This window comes from Heterodontus francisci, chromosome 36, assembly GCF_036365525.1.
Source record: "Heterodontus francisci isolate sHetFra1 chromosome 36, sHetFra1.hap1, whole genome shotgun sequence".
In the NCBI taxonomy this organism is placed as follows: Eukaryota; Metazoa; Chordata; class Chondrichthyes; order Heterodontiformes; family Heterodontidae; genus Heterodontus; species Heterodontus francisci.
Genome location: NC_090406.1, coordinates 7,014,564 through 7,030,222, shown reverse-complemented (window position 1 = coordinate 7,030,222; position 15,659 = coordinate 7,014,564). Strand labels below are relative to the sequence as shown.

Below are 15,659 nucleotides of genomic sequence, written 5' to 3'. Positions count from 1 at the left end.
CTTGAACAACAAAAAGAAAAGAAGCGGTATAGTAACTATGGAAACGGAAATCTGGACATAATCCACCGCCCACGAGATCAGCATATGGTATAAAAATAGAACCTGTGATAATTCTTGCAAAGTACTGGGGCTGAAAAAAAATCCAAAAATTCTCACAAGGGTTAATTCTGTCTTACAAATATTTTCCATTCCTAGATGGAAGTGCACAGTAATATCGCGACTGGTAGGAGTGTTGTGTAGGCCGAAGCCTGTGATTGTAGCCACAGGGCCGTGGTGTGTACAGGAAGTGGGTTTGTTCACAATGTACAAAGGATTTGTGTCAGCTAAGGCATGCCTTATATTGCCTCATCCTCTACGTGGACCCGAGCCCTAAGTCAGTGTTACTCTGTAATGTTTGGTCAAGCCCCATCACCCCAGTGATCTTGCTTGAGAACTGCTTAACATGTGGGCAGTGAACTGATGGGATTTGAGCCTTTAAAGTGTGGTTTCCCACACAGTAAGAATCGCAGGTGCAGATCTGTGTCCCAGTTGGCAAGTGGAAGCCAAGGATTATCTCACGGGAGGAGGGGGATAGGGGATAAAAAGCCTACGGGTCCAGTATTCCATTCTAAAAGAGGCTTTCACTTGCTACATAGAGGCAGGGATAATCCTGTCGTGTGGTAAGTGTTCCATTGTCGTCTTGAGATTCAGCAATACTCTGTCATTTTCTTAGAAATAAACGAGAGGAGACAGCATTCAATCCCAGTTTGCCCACCATGGGGAGGTGGGGGCCTAGTGGTAATGTCGCTGGACTAGTAATCCAGAGCCCAGGTTAATGCTCTGGGGACAAGGGTTCAAATCCCACCATGGCTGATGATGAAATTTGAATTCAATTAATAAATCTGGAATTAAAAGCTAGTCTAGTAGTGACCATGAAACCGTTGTTGTAAAAACCTATCTGGTTCACTTTTGGGAAGGAAATCTGCCGTCCTTACCTGGTCTGGCCTACATGTGACTCCAGACCCAAAGCAATGTGGTTGACTTTTAAATGCCCTCTGGAATGGCCGAGCAAGCCACTCAGTTCAAGGGCAGTTGGGGATGGGTAACAAATGCTGGCCTAGTCAGCAATGCCCACATCCCACAAACGAATAAAAAAATTGCAGAGCTGATGAGGACATGAATGAAAGAATACAAGAATAGAGAGCAAGGGCAACCAGGGATGGGCAATAAATGTTATCTTTGCCAACGATGCCCACATCTTGTGAATGAATAAATTTATTTTAAGAATCCTAAACCCATGTAGGGTTGCCATATGTTTGGACATATTCCTGGAGGTTTCATCACATGATCCCCTGCCTCTGACTGCCCCCCCACCCCACCTCGAGGATGGACGTATTGGGCCATTGGCTGTCCATGTCCATCTTCAATGCGCCCTGCTTTTCAACGGGCAATCAGAAAGTGAACAGACCATCAGCCAAGCAGCCTGTTTTCCCCCCACCAAGTCGAATATTTTTTAACTAATAAACAAAATTGTTTTTCTAAAAAAAAAACACAATTTCTTTTGTTGACCCTATGACACAGCTGTGTCCAGGAGATTAACCTTTCATTCCTGGAGACTCCAGGGCAATACTGGAGGGTTGGCAACTCTCTGCCATGCTAAACGCAGGTGAGTCACCTGGCTAGTGGGGGCAGGGGTTGTGGGGCGGAGTTGATGCTGTGGAGCATCTCTTCTTCCCCTGGGGAAACCTGACACAACTGTGACCCTTTATATAACACAATTTTAAAACATGATTCAAAGATGTACTGATCACTAAAATAGTTTTTTTTTAAGTGTTAGCGGGGACCCCTGATAAAGGTTGACCACAGTCACGTTCAAATTCCCTTTATCATTATATCTGTTTACAGTTAATTCCTATTAAAATGATTTATACAGAGAAAAATGGATCCCTAGGAGTGAGTTACAGGCTGGAATCTAATCGAAGTGTTCGGGGGGTTTATATATAGAATAACAGATCCCTGGGAGTGAGTTACAGGCTGGAATCTAATAGAAGGGTTTGGGGTGGTTTATATATAGAATAACAAACCCTGGGAGTGAGTTACAGGCTGGAATCTAATAGAAGGGTTTGGGGTAGTTTATATATAGAATAACAAACCCTGGGAGTGAGTTACAGACTGGAATCTAATCGAAGTGTTCGGGGGGTTTATATAGAGAATAACAGATCCCTGGGAGTGAGTTACAGGCTGGAATCTAATAGAAGGGTTTGGGGTGGTTTATATATAGAATAACAAACCCTGGGAGTGAGTTACAGACTGGAATCTAATCGAAGTGTTCGGGGGGTTTATATAGAGAATAACAAATCCCTGGGAGTGAGTTACAGGCTGGAATCTAATCGAAGGGTTTGGGGTGGTTTATATATAGAATAACAAACCCTGGGAGTGAGTTACAGACTGGAATCTAATCGAAGTGTTCGGGGGGTTTATATAGAGAATAACAGATCCCTGGGAGTGAGTTACAGACTGGAATCTAATAGAAGGGTTTGGGGTGGTTTATATATAGAATAACAGATCCCTGGGAGTGAGTTACAGACTGGAATCTAATCGAAGTGTTCAGGGTGGTTTATATATAGAATAACAGATCCCTGGGAGTGAGTTACAGACTGGAATCTAATCGAAGTGTTCGGGGGGTTTATATATAGAGTAACAGATATCCAGGAGTGAGTTACAGGCTGGAATCTAATCGAGGGGTTCGGGTAGTTTATATATAGAGTAACAGATATCCAGGTTTAAATTGCAGGCTGGAATTTAATCAAGGGGATTGGGGCAGATTATGTTGAGTATAACTGATACCTAAATCTAGACAACTTCATTTCAAGATGTGTACGGCAGTCATTATGCAAGTATCTTACGTGCAGGATTCGTCTGAGCCGGGGTGAGACAAAGGTGACCATAACCCACTTGTGGCATTGGATGTGCAAATTCATGTCTCAGCTTCACCTTGTACTTTGATGTTGTGTTCCAGTGCTGACCAGAATCCATCCCCTACCTCTATCATCTGATATCAAACGAAACGTGACTTCACAAAGCGAGGGATTCAGATAACAAGCCACAAAGTCACAGATTGAGGGATCTTTAAACTAGTATCACTACCCAAAGATGTATTTTTGCTGGGATGGCAGATTCATTAATGACGATAAGGGAAAAAAAATTGCAAGGCAATGGAAAAAAGTGAGGCTAATTGGATAACTCCTTTAGAGCTGGCACAGGCATGATGGGCTGAATGGCCTCCTTTTAGGCTGTGTGATTCAATGACAACTTTCTTCACCCTTAGCTTGAGTGGTCATTCTACAGCTAAGTGGCTAGCCCTCTTGCCTCCGAATCAGAAGGTTGTGAGTTCAGGCTTCATTGCAGAAACTTGAGCACAAAAATTCAGGCTGATGCTCCTGGTGCCAGTACTGAGGGAGTGCTGCACTGTCGGAGATGCCATCTTTCAGAGGAGACTTTAAATCAAGGCTCCCTCTGACCTCTCAGGTGGATGTAAAAGGTCCCATGGCAGTATTTTGAAGAAGAGCAGAGGAGGCCATGGCCAATAGTTATTTCTCAACCAACACCTAAAATAGATTATCTGGTCATTATCACATTGCTATTGGCGGAATCTAAAAAGTACTTCATTGGCCCTGAAAGGTACTTTATAAATGGAAGTCTTTCTTTTCCTGTGTAAGTCCAGACTGTAAGTCAAGTCCCAACTGCGATCAGCCCAACAGTGCTATCAACCGGCACTTACACAGCAATAACCTGCTCACTGATGCTCAGTTTGAGTTCCTCCAGGGCCACGATTCCAGAACTCATTACAGCCTTGGTCCAAACATAGACAAAAGAGCTGAACACCAAAGGTCAGGTGAGAGTGACTGTCCTTGACATCAAGGCAGCATTTGACCGAGTATGGCATCAAGGAGCCCTAGCAAAATTGAAGTCAATGGGAATCAGGGGAAAACTCTCCAATCATCTCAGCCCTAGGACATTGCTGCAGGAGTTCCTCAGGGTAGTGTCCTAGGCCCAACCATCTTCAGCTGCTTCATCAACGATCTTTCCTCCATCATAAGGTCAGAAGTGAGGATGTTCGCTGATGATTGCACAATGTTCAGCACCATTCGCGACTCCTCAGATACTGAAGCAGTCTGTGCCTGCGTGCAGCAAGACCTGGACAACATTCAGGCTTGGGCTGATAAAGTGGCAAGTAACATTTGCGCCACACTAGTGCCAGGCAATGACCATCTCCAAAACAAGCAAATCTAACCATTTCTCCTTGATGTTGAATGGCATTACCATTGCTATATCCCCCACCAACATACTGAGAGTTACCATTGACCAGAAACTTAACTGAGCCAGTCATATAAATATTGCAGCTGCAGGAGCAGGTCAGAGGCTGCAAATTCTGTGTTGAGTAACTCATCTCCACTTGCCTGGATGGGTGCAACTCCAACAACACTCAAGAAGCTCGACACCATCCAGGATAAAGCAGCCCACTTGATTGGCACCCCCTCTACAAATATTCACTCCCTCCACCACTGACGCACAGTGGTAGCAGTGTGTACCATCTACAAGATGCACTGCAGCAACTCAGCAAGGCTCCTTCAACAGCACCTTCCAAACCTGCGAACACTACCATTTAGAGTTGTTGAGGTGAGTTACTCGCCGCAGATGCATGGGAACACCACCACCTTCAAGTTCCCCTTCAAGCCACACACCATCCTGATATATCGCTGTTCCTTCACTGTCGCTGGGTCAAAATCCTGGAACTCCCTTCCTAACAGCACTGTGGGTGTACCTACACTTCAAGGACTGCAGCGGTTCAAGAAGGCAACTCACCACCACCTTCTCAAGGGAAATTAGGGATGGGCAATAAATGCTGGCCTAGCCAGCGAAGCCCACATCCCATGATTGAATTTTAAAAACTCATTAGAGATCAGGAATTGAGCTTCAGCCTACTGTCCCTACGACTTCATGCTGTCTTACTGTTGTATGCTCGCTGAGGCCAGAGAATGAAGCACATTCTATTTTGGGAACATTGTGTCAGCATCAAACACTCACAGGTCAGCTCTGAACCCAAATTAGGGTACAGCACTATAGTGGTCACATTACTCCTAATTGAGAGGCCTGGCCTAGTAATCCAGGGAATGGGAGTTTAAATGCCACTGCGGCAGTTTGAGAATTTGTTTTCAGTTTTAGAAAGATGGAAATAAAAAGCTGACCTGGCATTGGTAAAAGTGGGCACAAAGCTGTGGGATTATTGTTAAAAACCCAGCTGTTTCACTAATAGTCCTTTAGGGAATGAAATCTACCGTCCTTGTGCAGTCTGGGCCTATATGTGACTCCAGTCCCACGCTAATGTGGTTGGCTCTCAACTGCCCTCTGAAGTGGCCACTCAGTCAGGGCAACTAAGGATGGGCAGTAAGTATCGGCCTTGCCAGTTAGACCCAAATCCTGAGAATCAATCTATTAAAATCCCCCTATCCTACCAGGCTGATCCTCCACCCTGAAAACTCACTGCATTGCAACCAAATTTGCATAGCAGGAGCCCATAAATGTGACCCCCCCTACAACAACAACTTGCATTTATAAAGCACCTGTAACATAGTAAAACGTCCCAAGGTACTTCAAAGGCATGTAATCAACCTGAAACACTCAGCACGTTGGGCGGCATCTGCATGGAGAGAAACAGAGTTAATGTTTCAGGTCAGTGTTGAGATAACATTGGAGGCTATCGTTCAATGCTCAATCCAGTTTCTTGTGTCCAGTCTACATTATAAACTGCCCATAATTTGTCATTAAATTTGGCAGCCTTGCTCAAAGTGGCCGTGCAAGTGACTGGTGTGAGGTTAAGGCTGAGACCCATTGTTGGAGCAGAGTAGAGGGATTTACTTTGGATCTAACCCACGCTACAATCTGAAATTAAAAAACAGAAGATGCTGGAATCACTCGGCACCATCCGTGCAAAGAAACAGAGTTAATGTTTCAGGGCAGTGTAATTGAGCCAAAGAAGGAAATATTAGGGTTGGTAAGAAAAAGCTCAAAAAGCCAAAGAGGTAGGTTTTAAGGAGGGACTTTAAGGAGGAGGAAAGAGCGATGAAGATGTTTAAGGAGGGAATTCCAGAACTTAGGGCCTAGATGGCTGAAGGCCAAGGGTGGAACGAAGAAATGGGGAGATGAACAAGAGGGTGGAGTTGGAGGAATGCAGGGGTCTCGGAAGGTCCTAAGGCAGGAGGAGGTTTTAACTTTGCTCCCTCCCACAATTTATAGCATTCTAACATCTAAGCTTGTTGTTACACCTAACCACCACTTCTTCTCAATTTAGCTTGCCCCCTCTCCGAATATTTTCACCGTTGATATTAGCTTCCATTGTGAGCATTGCCATTCACTTACATTTCTCAATGAGTTTTGAAGATAAACCTGCAATGTAAATGTGGTCAAATCTTGTTTCCTGTTTGTTTATCACCATACTCTGTGTATTTTTTGTGGGACAGGTGCTGGTTACTTGAATACCCATGTCTCACCAGGAATGCTGGTCTCCTCTGGTAACCTCAATAGAACCATGGCAACAAGGTCCCCAACCCCTGTGAATCTTGGGCCTGACAACCGCAGAGGTGAAATGCACGCTGTCTCAACTGGCTCCAGGAATATGGCAGCTTCACTGGTGAGAGCTTAATTGTGATTGGTTAGCCACTTATTCCTACATTTCATAGGTTACCAGAATTCCTTTGATTTTTCTCTGCAGTTAGATGATAATTCTGGGGACATGCATACAGGCAGTGGGTTAGCACACTGGCTTTTTGGGACCTGAGTCTAAAGCCTTAACAAGAACATAAGAAATAGGAGCAGGAGTAGACCAAACAGCCCCTCAAGCCTCCTCCGTCATTGACTACGATCACAGCTGACCTTTTACATCAACTCCACTTTCCCGCCTGCTCTCCATATCCCTTGATTCCCTTAGATTCCAAAAATCTATCAATCACAGTCTTGAAATATTCAACGACTGAGCATCCACAAGTCGAGGATTCCAAAGATTCACAACCCTCTGAATGAAGAAATTTCTCCTCACCTCAGTCCTGAATGGCTGACCCCTAGCCATGAGACTATGGCCTTAGTTTTAGACTCTCCATCCAGGGGAAACAGCCTCTCATTCTTCTAAACTCCAGAGAATATAGGCCCATACCGCTCAATCTCTCCTCATAGGACATCCCTCTCATCCCAGGAATCAATCTAGTGAACCTTTGTTGCACCTTTTCCAAAACACTGATTGGATGACTGTCTCACCTATCTGATAGGCTGTACCATTGACATTGGACAATCCAATAGGTAGAAGGTGTTCACCAACAGAATAAAATTGGCCCAAATTTGAAACAAGTTAACAATCTAACTCGGAGGGCTAGAATTGAAATGTCACTCCCAGTAGCTTGAGGGACACTCTTCTTAGGTTGGGCCAAAGGCATGTTGTTGCAACAGGGTAAATGAAGCTTTATCTTAAACACTGGCTGTGGTGTAACTACCAGGGAGTGATTGATTCACCATTGTAGAGATAGCATTAGTTACTTTTGTTCAATGCTCAATATCTCATGTCCAGTCTACATTACAAAACTACCTAAAATTAAATTGGCAGCCATGCTCAAAGTACAAGTGGCTGCTGTGATGTTTGAACTGGGTTTCATTGAAGGAGTAGAGGGAGCTTTACTCTGGATCTAATCCATCATACAGTTGGAAATAAAAACAGAAAAGCTGGAAACACTCAGCAGCTCAGGCAGCATCTGTCGAGAGAGGAGCAGAGTTAATGTTTCAGGGTGATGACCTCTCTTCAGACCTGGAAGAAGTTAGAGATTTAACTAGTTATAAGCAAATGCAGAGCGCGTGAATCGGTGTTGGGGGTGGGCAGTAGAAAAGAACAAAAAGGAAAAGTCTGTGCTAGGGTGGAGGGCAGGCATGACATCAGACCTGGAAATGCTTAATTGTGACCGGGAAGCATTTGATTTCCCATTTTAAATAGAGCATTTCACATAAAATTATACAGTAAATAAATATTCTGTCATTTCAAGGATTTAATGTGCTATTTTTAACCTTTTCTTTCTCTCACCAGAGAACAAATACTTCAGCTCTACAATCCACCTCACCGATGGTTACCATGGCAACTCCCAGTCTGACTAGTCATGGGTTAGGGGGTTACTCCTCCAGCCTAACTGGTAAGAATATTCGCTGATTAATGTATTTTAAGGCTGTCCATTACCTCTCGTGATTGTTCGATTCCCTCACTCATTCCCACAGTACCAGGCTGTGAAGATGATTCATGAGGCAACTCTAATGGTTTAGTTGATCAATGCTTCCTTCTGTGAGCCCTAGAGAGCAGGAAGATCCCAGGGTTGATTGTCCTTGACCTACACTGAATTGGCTGCTCTCAGGCAGGGCAACAATAGGGACCAAGAACTAGTCTCATCTTGGTGACCCAGTGTCAGCTTGACTCAGTTGGTAACACTGCTGCCTCTGAGTCAGAAGGTTCTGCAACCCCACTCCAGAACATGAGCACAAAATCCAGGCTGACATTCCCAGTGGCAGTATTGAGCAAGCACTGCCCTGTCAGAAGTGCTGACTTTCGAACGAGACATTAAACTGAGGCCCCATCTGCCCTCTCCAGTGGACATAAAAGAAATCGTGAGACTACAGGAAGAAGAGCAGGGGAGCTCTCGCCGGTGACCAGGACAATATTTATCCCTCAATCACTATCACTAAAAACTGATTATTTGCTCATTATCACATTGCTGTTTGTAGCTCTGTGCACATTCGAGTTCGATTCAACTTTCGATGAGTGTGTAAATTGGCCAATAGCGAATTGACTGCTCATTAAACACTCCGCCTGATTTTCTCTTCCACAGGTTAGATACAGAGTCAAGCTCCCTCTACACTGTCCCCATCAAACACTCCCAGGACAGGTACAGTACGGGGGTTAGATACAGAGTAAAGCTCTCTCTAAAAAAAAAAGAAAAAAAAAACCAGGGTCAGATACAGAGTAAAGCTCCCTCTACTCGGTCCCATTAAACACTCCCAGAGCAGGTACAGCACGGGTTAGAAACAGAGTAAAGCTCCCTCTGCAATGTCCATATCAAACACTCCAGGTACAGCACGGGGTTAGATACAGAGTAAAGCTTCCTCTACTCGGTCCCATTAAACACTACTAGGGCAGGTACAGCACGGGGGTTAGATACAGAGTAAAGCTCCCTCTGCACTGTCCCCATCAAACCCTCCAGGTACAGCATGGGATTAGATACAGAGTAAAGCTCCCTCTGCACTGTCCCCATCAAACCCTCCAGGTACAGCACGGGGGTTAGATACAGAGTAAAGCTCCCTCTGCACTGTCCCCATCAAACCCTCCAGGTACAGCATGGGTTAGATACAGAGTAAAGCTTCATCTACACTGTCCCCATCAAACCCTCCAGGTACAGCATGGGTTAGATACAGAGTAAAGCTTCATCTACACTGTCCCCATCAAACACTCCAGGTACAGCATGGGTTAGATACAGAGTAAAGCTCCCTCTACACTGTCCCCATCAAACCCTCCAGGTACAGCATGGGATTAGATACAGAGTAAAGCTCCCTCTGCAATGTCCATATCAAACCCTCCAGGTACAGCATGGGGTTAGATACAGAGTAAAGCTTCCTCTACTCGGTCCCATTAAACACTACTAGGGCAGGTACAGCACGGGGATTAGATACAGAGTAAAGCTCCCTCTACACTGTCCCCATTAAACACTCCGAGTGCAGGTACAGCCCGGGTTAGATAGTCCAAGGTTATGTTCATGCCCAGTGTCCCTGGAGAAAGAGCATACGGTTCGTTTGAGGCCTTCCGCGACCGGTAGGCACTGCAGGGGCTGGAGTGCATCATAGATGCCAAAAATTGCATTTTAGTTTGAGTTTTGTTTTATTTATCTGTTCTGAATAAATTTATTTATTTAAAATATAAAGAGGGCCTGAAGAATAAGGGCCTCCTTGACAAAAATAAAGGGTTAGATACAAAGTAAAGCTCCCACGATGATGTCCCCACAACTGAGCTGTCACTTCAGAATAGTGCCCCTTCATGCCTATAGTGTGACTGTTCTTATAAACGTCACCATCAGCCATTCTGCGGCCACACCGAGTAAAAAAACACGGCAGCCAATTTGTGCACAGCAAGATCGCACAAATTGCAATGAGACACTTAACCAAGATACTTAGGAGTTGTTTTATGACGTTGACTACACAGCGCTAGGACCAGGAGTGAATGCTTCGAAATTCATCTTGCACTGGGCTCTTACACCCAGAAGATAGAGGAAACTTTTCTGCTCATCACTTTGGTCTGAAATAGAACCTTTTGATGTTAACAGAATGTGCTTGTCGTTTACTGTTTATAATTAGCTTCCCAGAGAGCAGAGAGTACACGCACAGAGTTCCTTTGTGGCCACATTCATTGTGTGTGCTTTGTAGCCTAGGTCTGAGAGGTGAGCACAATACAGACATTGGTTTCAGGTTATAATTTTAAAAGCTGTTCAGTGGAAGTTTGATGTTCCTCGCTTGTCTGGTCTTGCTGGACTTGTTGTTTACCACTGCCACCTCATGGTTGAAAGAGGCTAGGACAACTGAATCCTGTAAGCAGCCGACATAAATCATGTAAGAAATAAGAACAGGTGTAGGATATTCGGCCCTTTAAGCCTGCTCTGTCATTCAATAAGATCATGGCTGATCTTCTACATCAACTTCACTTGCCCGCCTGCTCCCCATTTCCCTCGATTCCCTTAGTGCCCAAAAATCTATCGATCTCTGTCTTGAATATACTCAACGACTGAGCATCCACAGCTCTCTGGGGTAGAGAATTCCAAACATTCACAACCCTCTGAGTGAAGAAATTTCTCCTCGTCACAAAACGTACTGAGGAAATAGCTGAGAATTGGATCTTTGTTCCTGTGAAGTCTAATTTTACTGTTAATGTTGAGCAGTGTGCAGCCAATTGAGGGGAAACGTAAACTCCTCTCTTTGCTACTCGGCCATGTTTAATTTTGGCTCTATCGTTGATTGACTGTAAACGGGCTTCAGTACATCATGTCTCTAAATTAGATGGTGTGGTTACAGCCTTGTTCCATTGTTACTGTCTCCTTGGTTGCAAACCCTCCAGAATTGCCCTGGCGCCTCCGGGAATTAAAGATTAGTCTCCTGGACACTGGTCGAGAACAAACCCAGGAGGAAAATCATGTTGCAAAAATTGTACATTTATTTCATTTTCTTTGAACATGTTTTTGTCTATTCGTTAGAGATTAACAGGGAAGCAGGGGGAATATGAGGGCTGTTTGACCAGATGGGGAGGTTGGAGGTGAGAGGTCATGTCAAAAATTGGACAGAAATATGTTCAAGCAGAGTTGGTAACTGCCACTAACTTGTGTGAAACTGATTGGCCTCATTAGACGGAGGGTCAGTCCTCCATTTCCTTTACCCCACCATTGGCAACCATGCTCTCAGCTGCTGAGGCCCCAAGCTCTGGAATTTTCTCCCTAAACCTATCTGCCATTTACTTCTCCTTTAAGACATTAAAAGCTACCTCTTTGACAAGCTTTTGGTCACCTGTCCTAAAACCTCCTTATGTAACTCAGTGTCAGATGTTTAAGGAAAAGAAAGACAGAATTTGTAGTTATAGCCTCGGCAGATTTTGTGCACAACAAGATCCCACAAACTTGAATGAGATGAATGACCAAAAGAAAGACTTGCATTTATATAGTGCCTTTTACAACCTCAGGATGTCACAAAGCAATTTGCAGCCAATGATGCACTTTTGCAGTGCAATCACAGTTGTGAAGTGGGGAAATGTGGTGGCCAATTTGCACACAGCAAGATCCCACAAACAGCAATGAAATATTGGCCAAATCATTTGTCTTTTTTTTAGCTATTGGTTGAGCGGTAAATATTGGCCAGAATATCATGAAGAACTCCCCTGATCTTCTTTGAAATAAAGCCATTGGATCTTTTAGCTCCAACTGAGGGGGCAGAGGGGGTCTCGGTTTAATATATCATGTGAAATTCGTCACCTCCAACAGTGCAGCTCTCCCTCAGTACAGCGCTGGGAGTGTCAGTCTAGGTTTTGTACTCGAGTCTCTGGACTGGGATTTGAATGCACAACATTCTGACACAAGCAGCAGAGCCATCAGCAGAGGTGTGGCTGACACTGATTAAATAAATAGAATCATAGAATGCAGAAGGAGGCCATTTGGCCCATTGTGCTTGTGCTGGTTCTTTGAGACAACTATCCAATTAGTCCTACACCCCTACTCTTTCCCCATAACCCTTTAAATCTTTTTCAAGTCTATGTCCAGTTTCCCTTTTGAAAGTTACCATTGAATCTGCTTCCACTGCCCTTTCAGGCAGCGCATTCCAGATCATCACAACTCACTTATTCTAAAGTTGCTCCAACCTCACATACACCTACTGGGTATAATTAAATGTCACCTCTTTTCCTGTTCCCTGTTGATCTGCAGGTTATTCGCTTAACGACAATGCTTCTGTCTCTGTGTACAACTCACCGAGCGGAGTCCATCAGGACCAGACTGCTATTTGGCAACTGCGGCAGCACCAGCACCACCATCCGCACCAGGCTGACCTTCAACCTTCAGCACACGCCCATCTGGGGTAAGTCAAATACTGGGGTAGTATTCACCCTGAGTGTCTATTGGCAGCACTGTATTCACGAATGAGTTGGAGGAGGGCAGCAACATACGGCAGGACTTGCTGCAGTCTATTTTACAGCAAATAGCAAGCCAAACAGGGTCTATTTAAAAAAGAGTCTCTACAAACCATGGCAAACAGAACTCATGACTGAAACTACAGCAACTTCTCCCGATAATGGCAGGGTGATTTCTCCAGCAAGATGCAGTTAGTGGAGGATAGTTACATGACACAAATTAGGTGCGTAAAATCAATCCTGGTCACTGACAGCAGTGTGACCTCCCGATGTGATTGATGGGGGAATTACCCGATCATCTCCATTCTAGCTGGAACCTCTGGTGTCACTATATGTAGCAAAATTACCCCTTATCTGTTTCCAGGTCCCATTAATGCTAGTTTGATTTTTGACGTGGAGCTTTTGAGACTTGAGTGAATGCATTATTGGGTTTGTCTCCTGCTTTTAGCATATAACATGGGTGAGTTTGAAGATTGTGCATTGAATATGCAAGGCCTGGCTGTAATCACACTACATTTATAATACTGCTTCTGGCATGGACTTGATGGACCGAATGGCCTCCTTCTTTGCCGTAAATGACTCCGACATTTACCTTCCCCATCCACAACCTGCTGTGTGTCAGCAACAAATCACCTCATGTTCCTTTAGGGCTGCAACTTAAAATCTGATGATCTTAATCTTGAACTTTATTTTTAATTTTTTTTTTTAATGATGCTTTGCTTTCTGAGAGATTTTTAAAAAAAGTTATCCATGATCAAGCAGACAGGAAAGCAGATCATTTTTGATGCATTACTTAATATTCTCAACTCCCCACACAGCAAGTGCTGGGACAAAGGCACGTCACAAAGGTGAAAGGAATAGATAGGCTCTGAGCTGAAGCGAAAAGGTTAAATTCTGAGGGCAGGTTGTATAGATTAGGATTGTATTCCCTGGAGTAGAGAAGATTAAGGGGAGGCTTTAATTGATGTGTTTAAGATGATTAAAGGAGTTGATCAGGTAGATAGAGAGAAACTATTTCCTTTGATGGGAGGTGGGAGGTGGGGGATGTAGGGAGTGGGGGGAGTCCAGAGCAGGGAGGAACAACCTTAAAATTCGAGCCAGGCCGTTCAGGGGTGATGTCAGGAAACAGTTCTTCACACAAAGGGGATAGAAATCTGGAACACTCTCCCAAAATGTTGTTGAGGCTGGCGGGGTCAATTGGAATGTCAAAACTTTGAGATTGATAGACTTTTGTTAGGCATGAGTATTAGGGGTTACAGAACCAAAGTGGGTAGATGGAGTTAACGTACACATCAGCCATGATCTAATTTTTTGTTGCCTCTCTCTCTTTCCATGCTAGGGTTATTGGCAACTCTCACCTGAGCCAGAGTCCCAGCCTGGCCTTGCCCTCCTTTCAAACAGTTAGCATCAAGTCAGAACGCGCCTCACCCCACAGCGATGGCGGAGGGGGAGGCGGCGGAATGTTCCAGCACCACGAGGGACGGTTGGCGCTCAGCGGGATGGACAGTGCCCGCAGCCCCTGTGAGGACCCCAAGGATTACGCCAAGGGCTACCAGTGCCCCATCGTGCTGACCCGGCCTCCAGCCAGGGACGAGGACAGCCTCACGGTCAAGCGGATGCGCATTGTGGATGGCTGGCAGAGATGACATTCTGCGGTTATGCCAGAATTTACCATTTAAAAAAAAAAACTGACAGAGGCAGCTCCTGAATCTTGCTTTTATTTTTTGCAGTTCTTCCTGTGCTCGATCGTAGGAACCAGGAATTAATTTACTTTGAATCTGTTAACCCTTTGAGAACCAGGCTGGCATTTACCACTTTGTTTGCAGTTGGGAAATCAGGGTAAAGGGCATGTTCACCACCCCGTACCTCCACCCCCTCCCCTCCCCACACCTCTCTCTCTGCCCCTCCTTACCTTCTTCCCAGCGCCTCGGCTGGCTAGAGGCCTTCATACAGGCTTCTCCCACTCTGATACTGTCCCGAGGTACATTTATTTTTTTGTATTCCTTCTCCTTCCTCCTTTAATTTCCAGAGCTCAGCTCTGCGCAACAATGTGGTAAATGCACCCCGCCCCAATGTGCATGTATTTGTCTCCACAGGGACCATGAAATGTCCTGAGCTGAATTCCTGGCCCATGGCTGAGGCAGGGAAAGCCAGACAGGACAGGGATAGGCCATGATGGGACGATGGTTTCCGCGGGCGCTGGGCGCCCCTGGTACACCCAGCCCAAGTGGCCATTCCTCACGTGTGTGCTGGCAGGCTGTTCGACTATAAGCAGCATCACGGCCATGCCTGATCTTTTCCTCACCCGATCTCCCCACACACACACACACACACATCCTAGCAGGGAGCATGGAGAATGATCAGGAACAGAAACCCTGGCTCAGAACGCCCCCACTCCATCTGGTTCACCCCCTAGGTTGGTGAGGCAAAATGTATTTCCCCAACAACCCCCAACTTCTAGCAGCCCGGGCTGAAATTATGCTAACTCGCACAGACAGGAATCGATCTGGGGAACTTCCTGGTTTTACATGAGTCAGAAGGGGTGCAGTTCCCCATTATGCCATGACTGGGGGTGTCAATCAGCAGAGGATTACTGCTATCAGCTCTGTGTTCATCCACAGCCCAACCGAGATCAGGAACTCACTCTTGCCTGCCTCTAGTTAGCATATTTACACCAAACCACACTGCCACGTGGGAAGCACAGCTGGCCCAGGGAGGATAGTTGATAATCCAACACCTGGCTATTTTGGAAGGGGGAGATGGGGATAGGGAAACACAATTGAATGTGGAGCCCACTGGAGCAATTATTGTCCACTCCCCACTAATCATTCTACTTCTGTGCCCGCTAGACATAGAAACATTAGGAAAGTGGGAGCAGTTCGTTTTAACCAAATTTGCTGAGCGGGAATCCCGTGGGATTGGGTGGAATGCTGGTTTTACA

The 15,659-nt window shown here is 45.2% G+C and overlaps 1 protein-coding gene across 1 annotated transcript in view; it reads left to right on the top strand.

Moving 5' to 3' along the window:
- Window positions 1–14,364, top strand: part of mef2b (myocyte enhancer factor 2b) — a 100,305-nt gene extending 85,941 nt beyond the window's left edge. The window contains exons 6-9 of the mRNA XM_068016070.1: window positions 6,501–6,670; window positions 8,105–8,207; window positions 12,516–12,666; window positions 14,058–14,364. Coding sequence (XP_067872171.1) covers window positions 6,501–6,670; window positions 8,105–8,207; window positions 12,516–12,666; window positions 14,058–14,364 — 731 coding nt within the window. The remainder of the gene's footprint in view (window positions 1–6,500; window positions 6,671–8,104; window positions 8,208–12,515; window positions 12,667–14,057) is intronic.
- The last annotated feature ends 1,295 nt before the right edge of the window (window positions 14,365–15,659 follow it).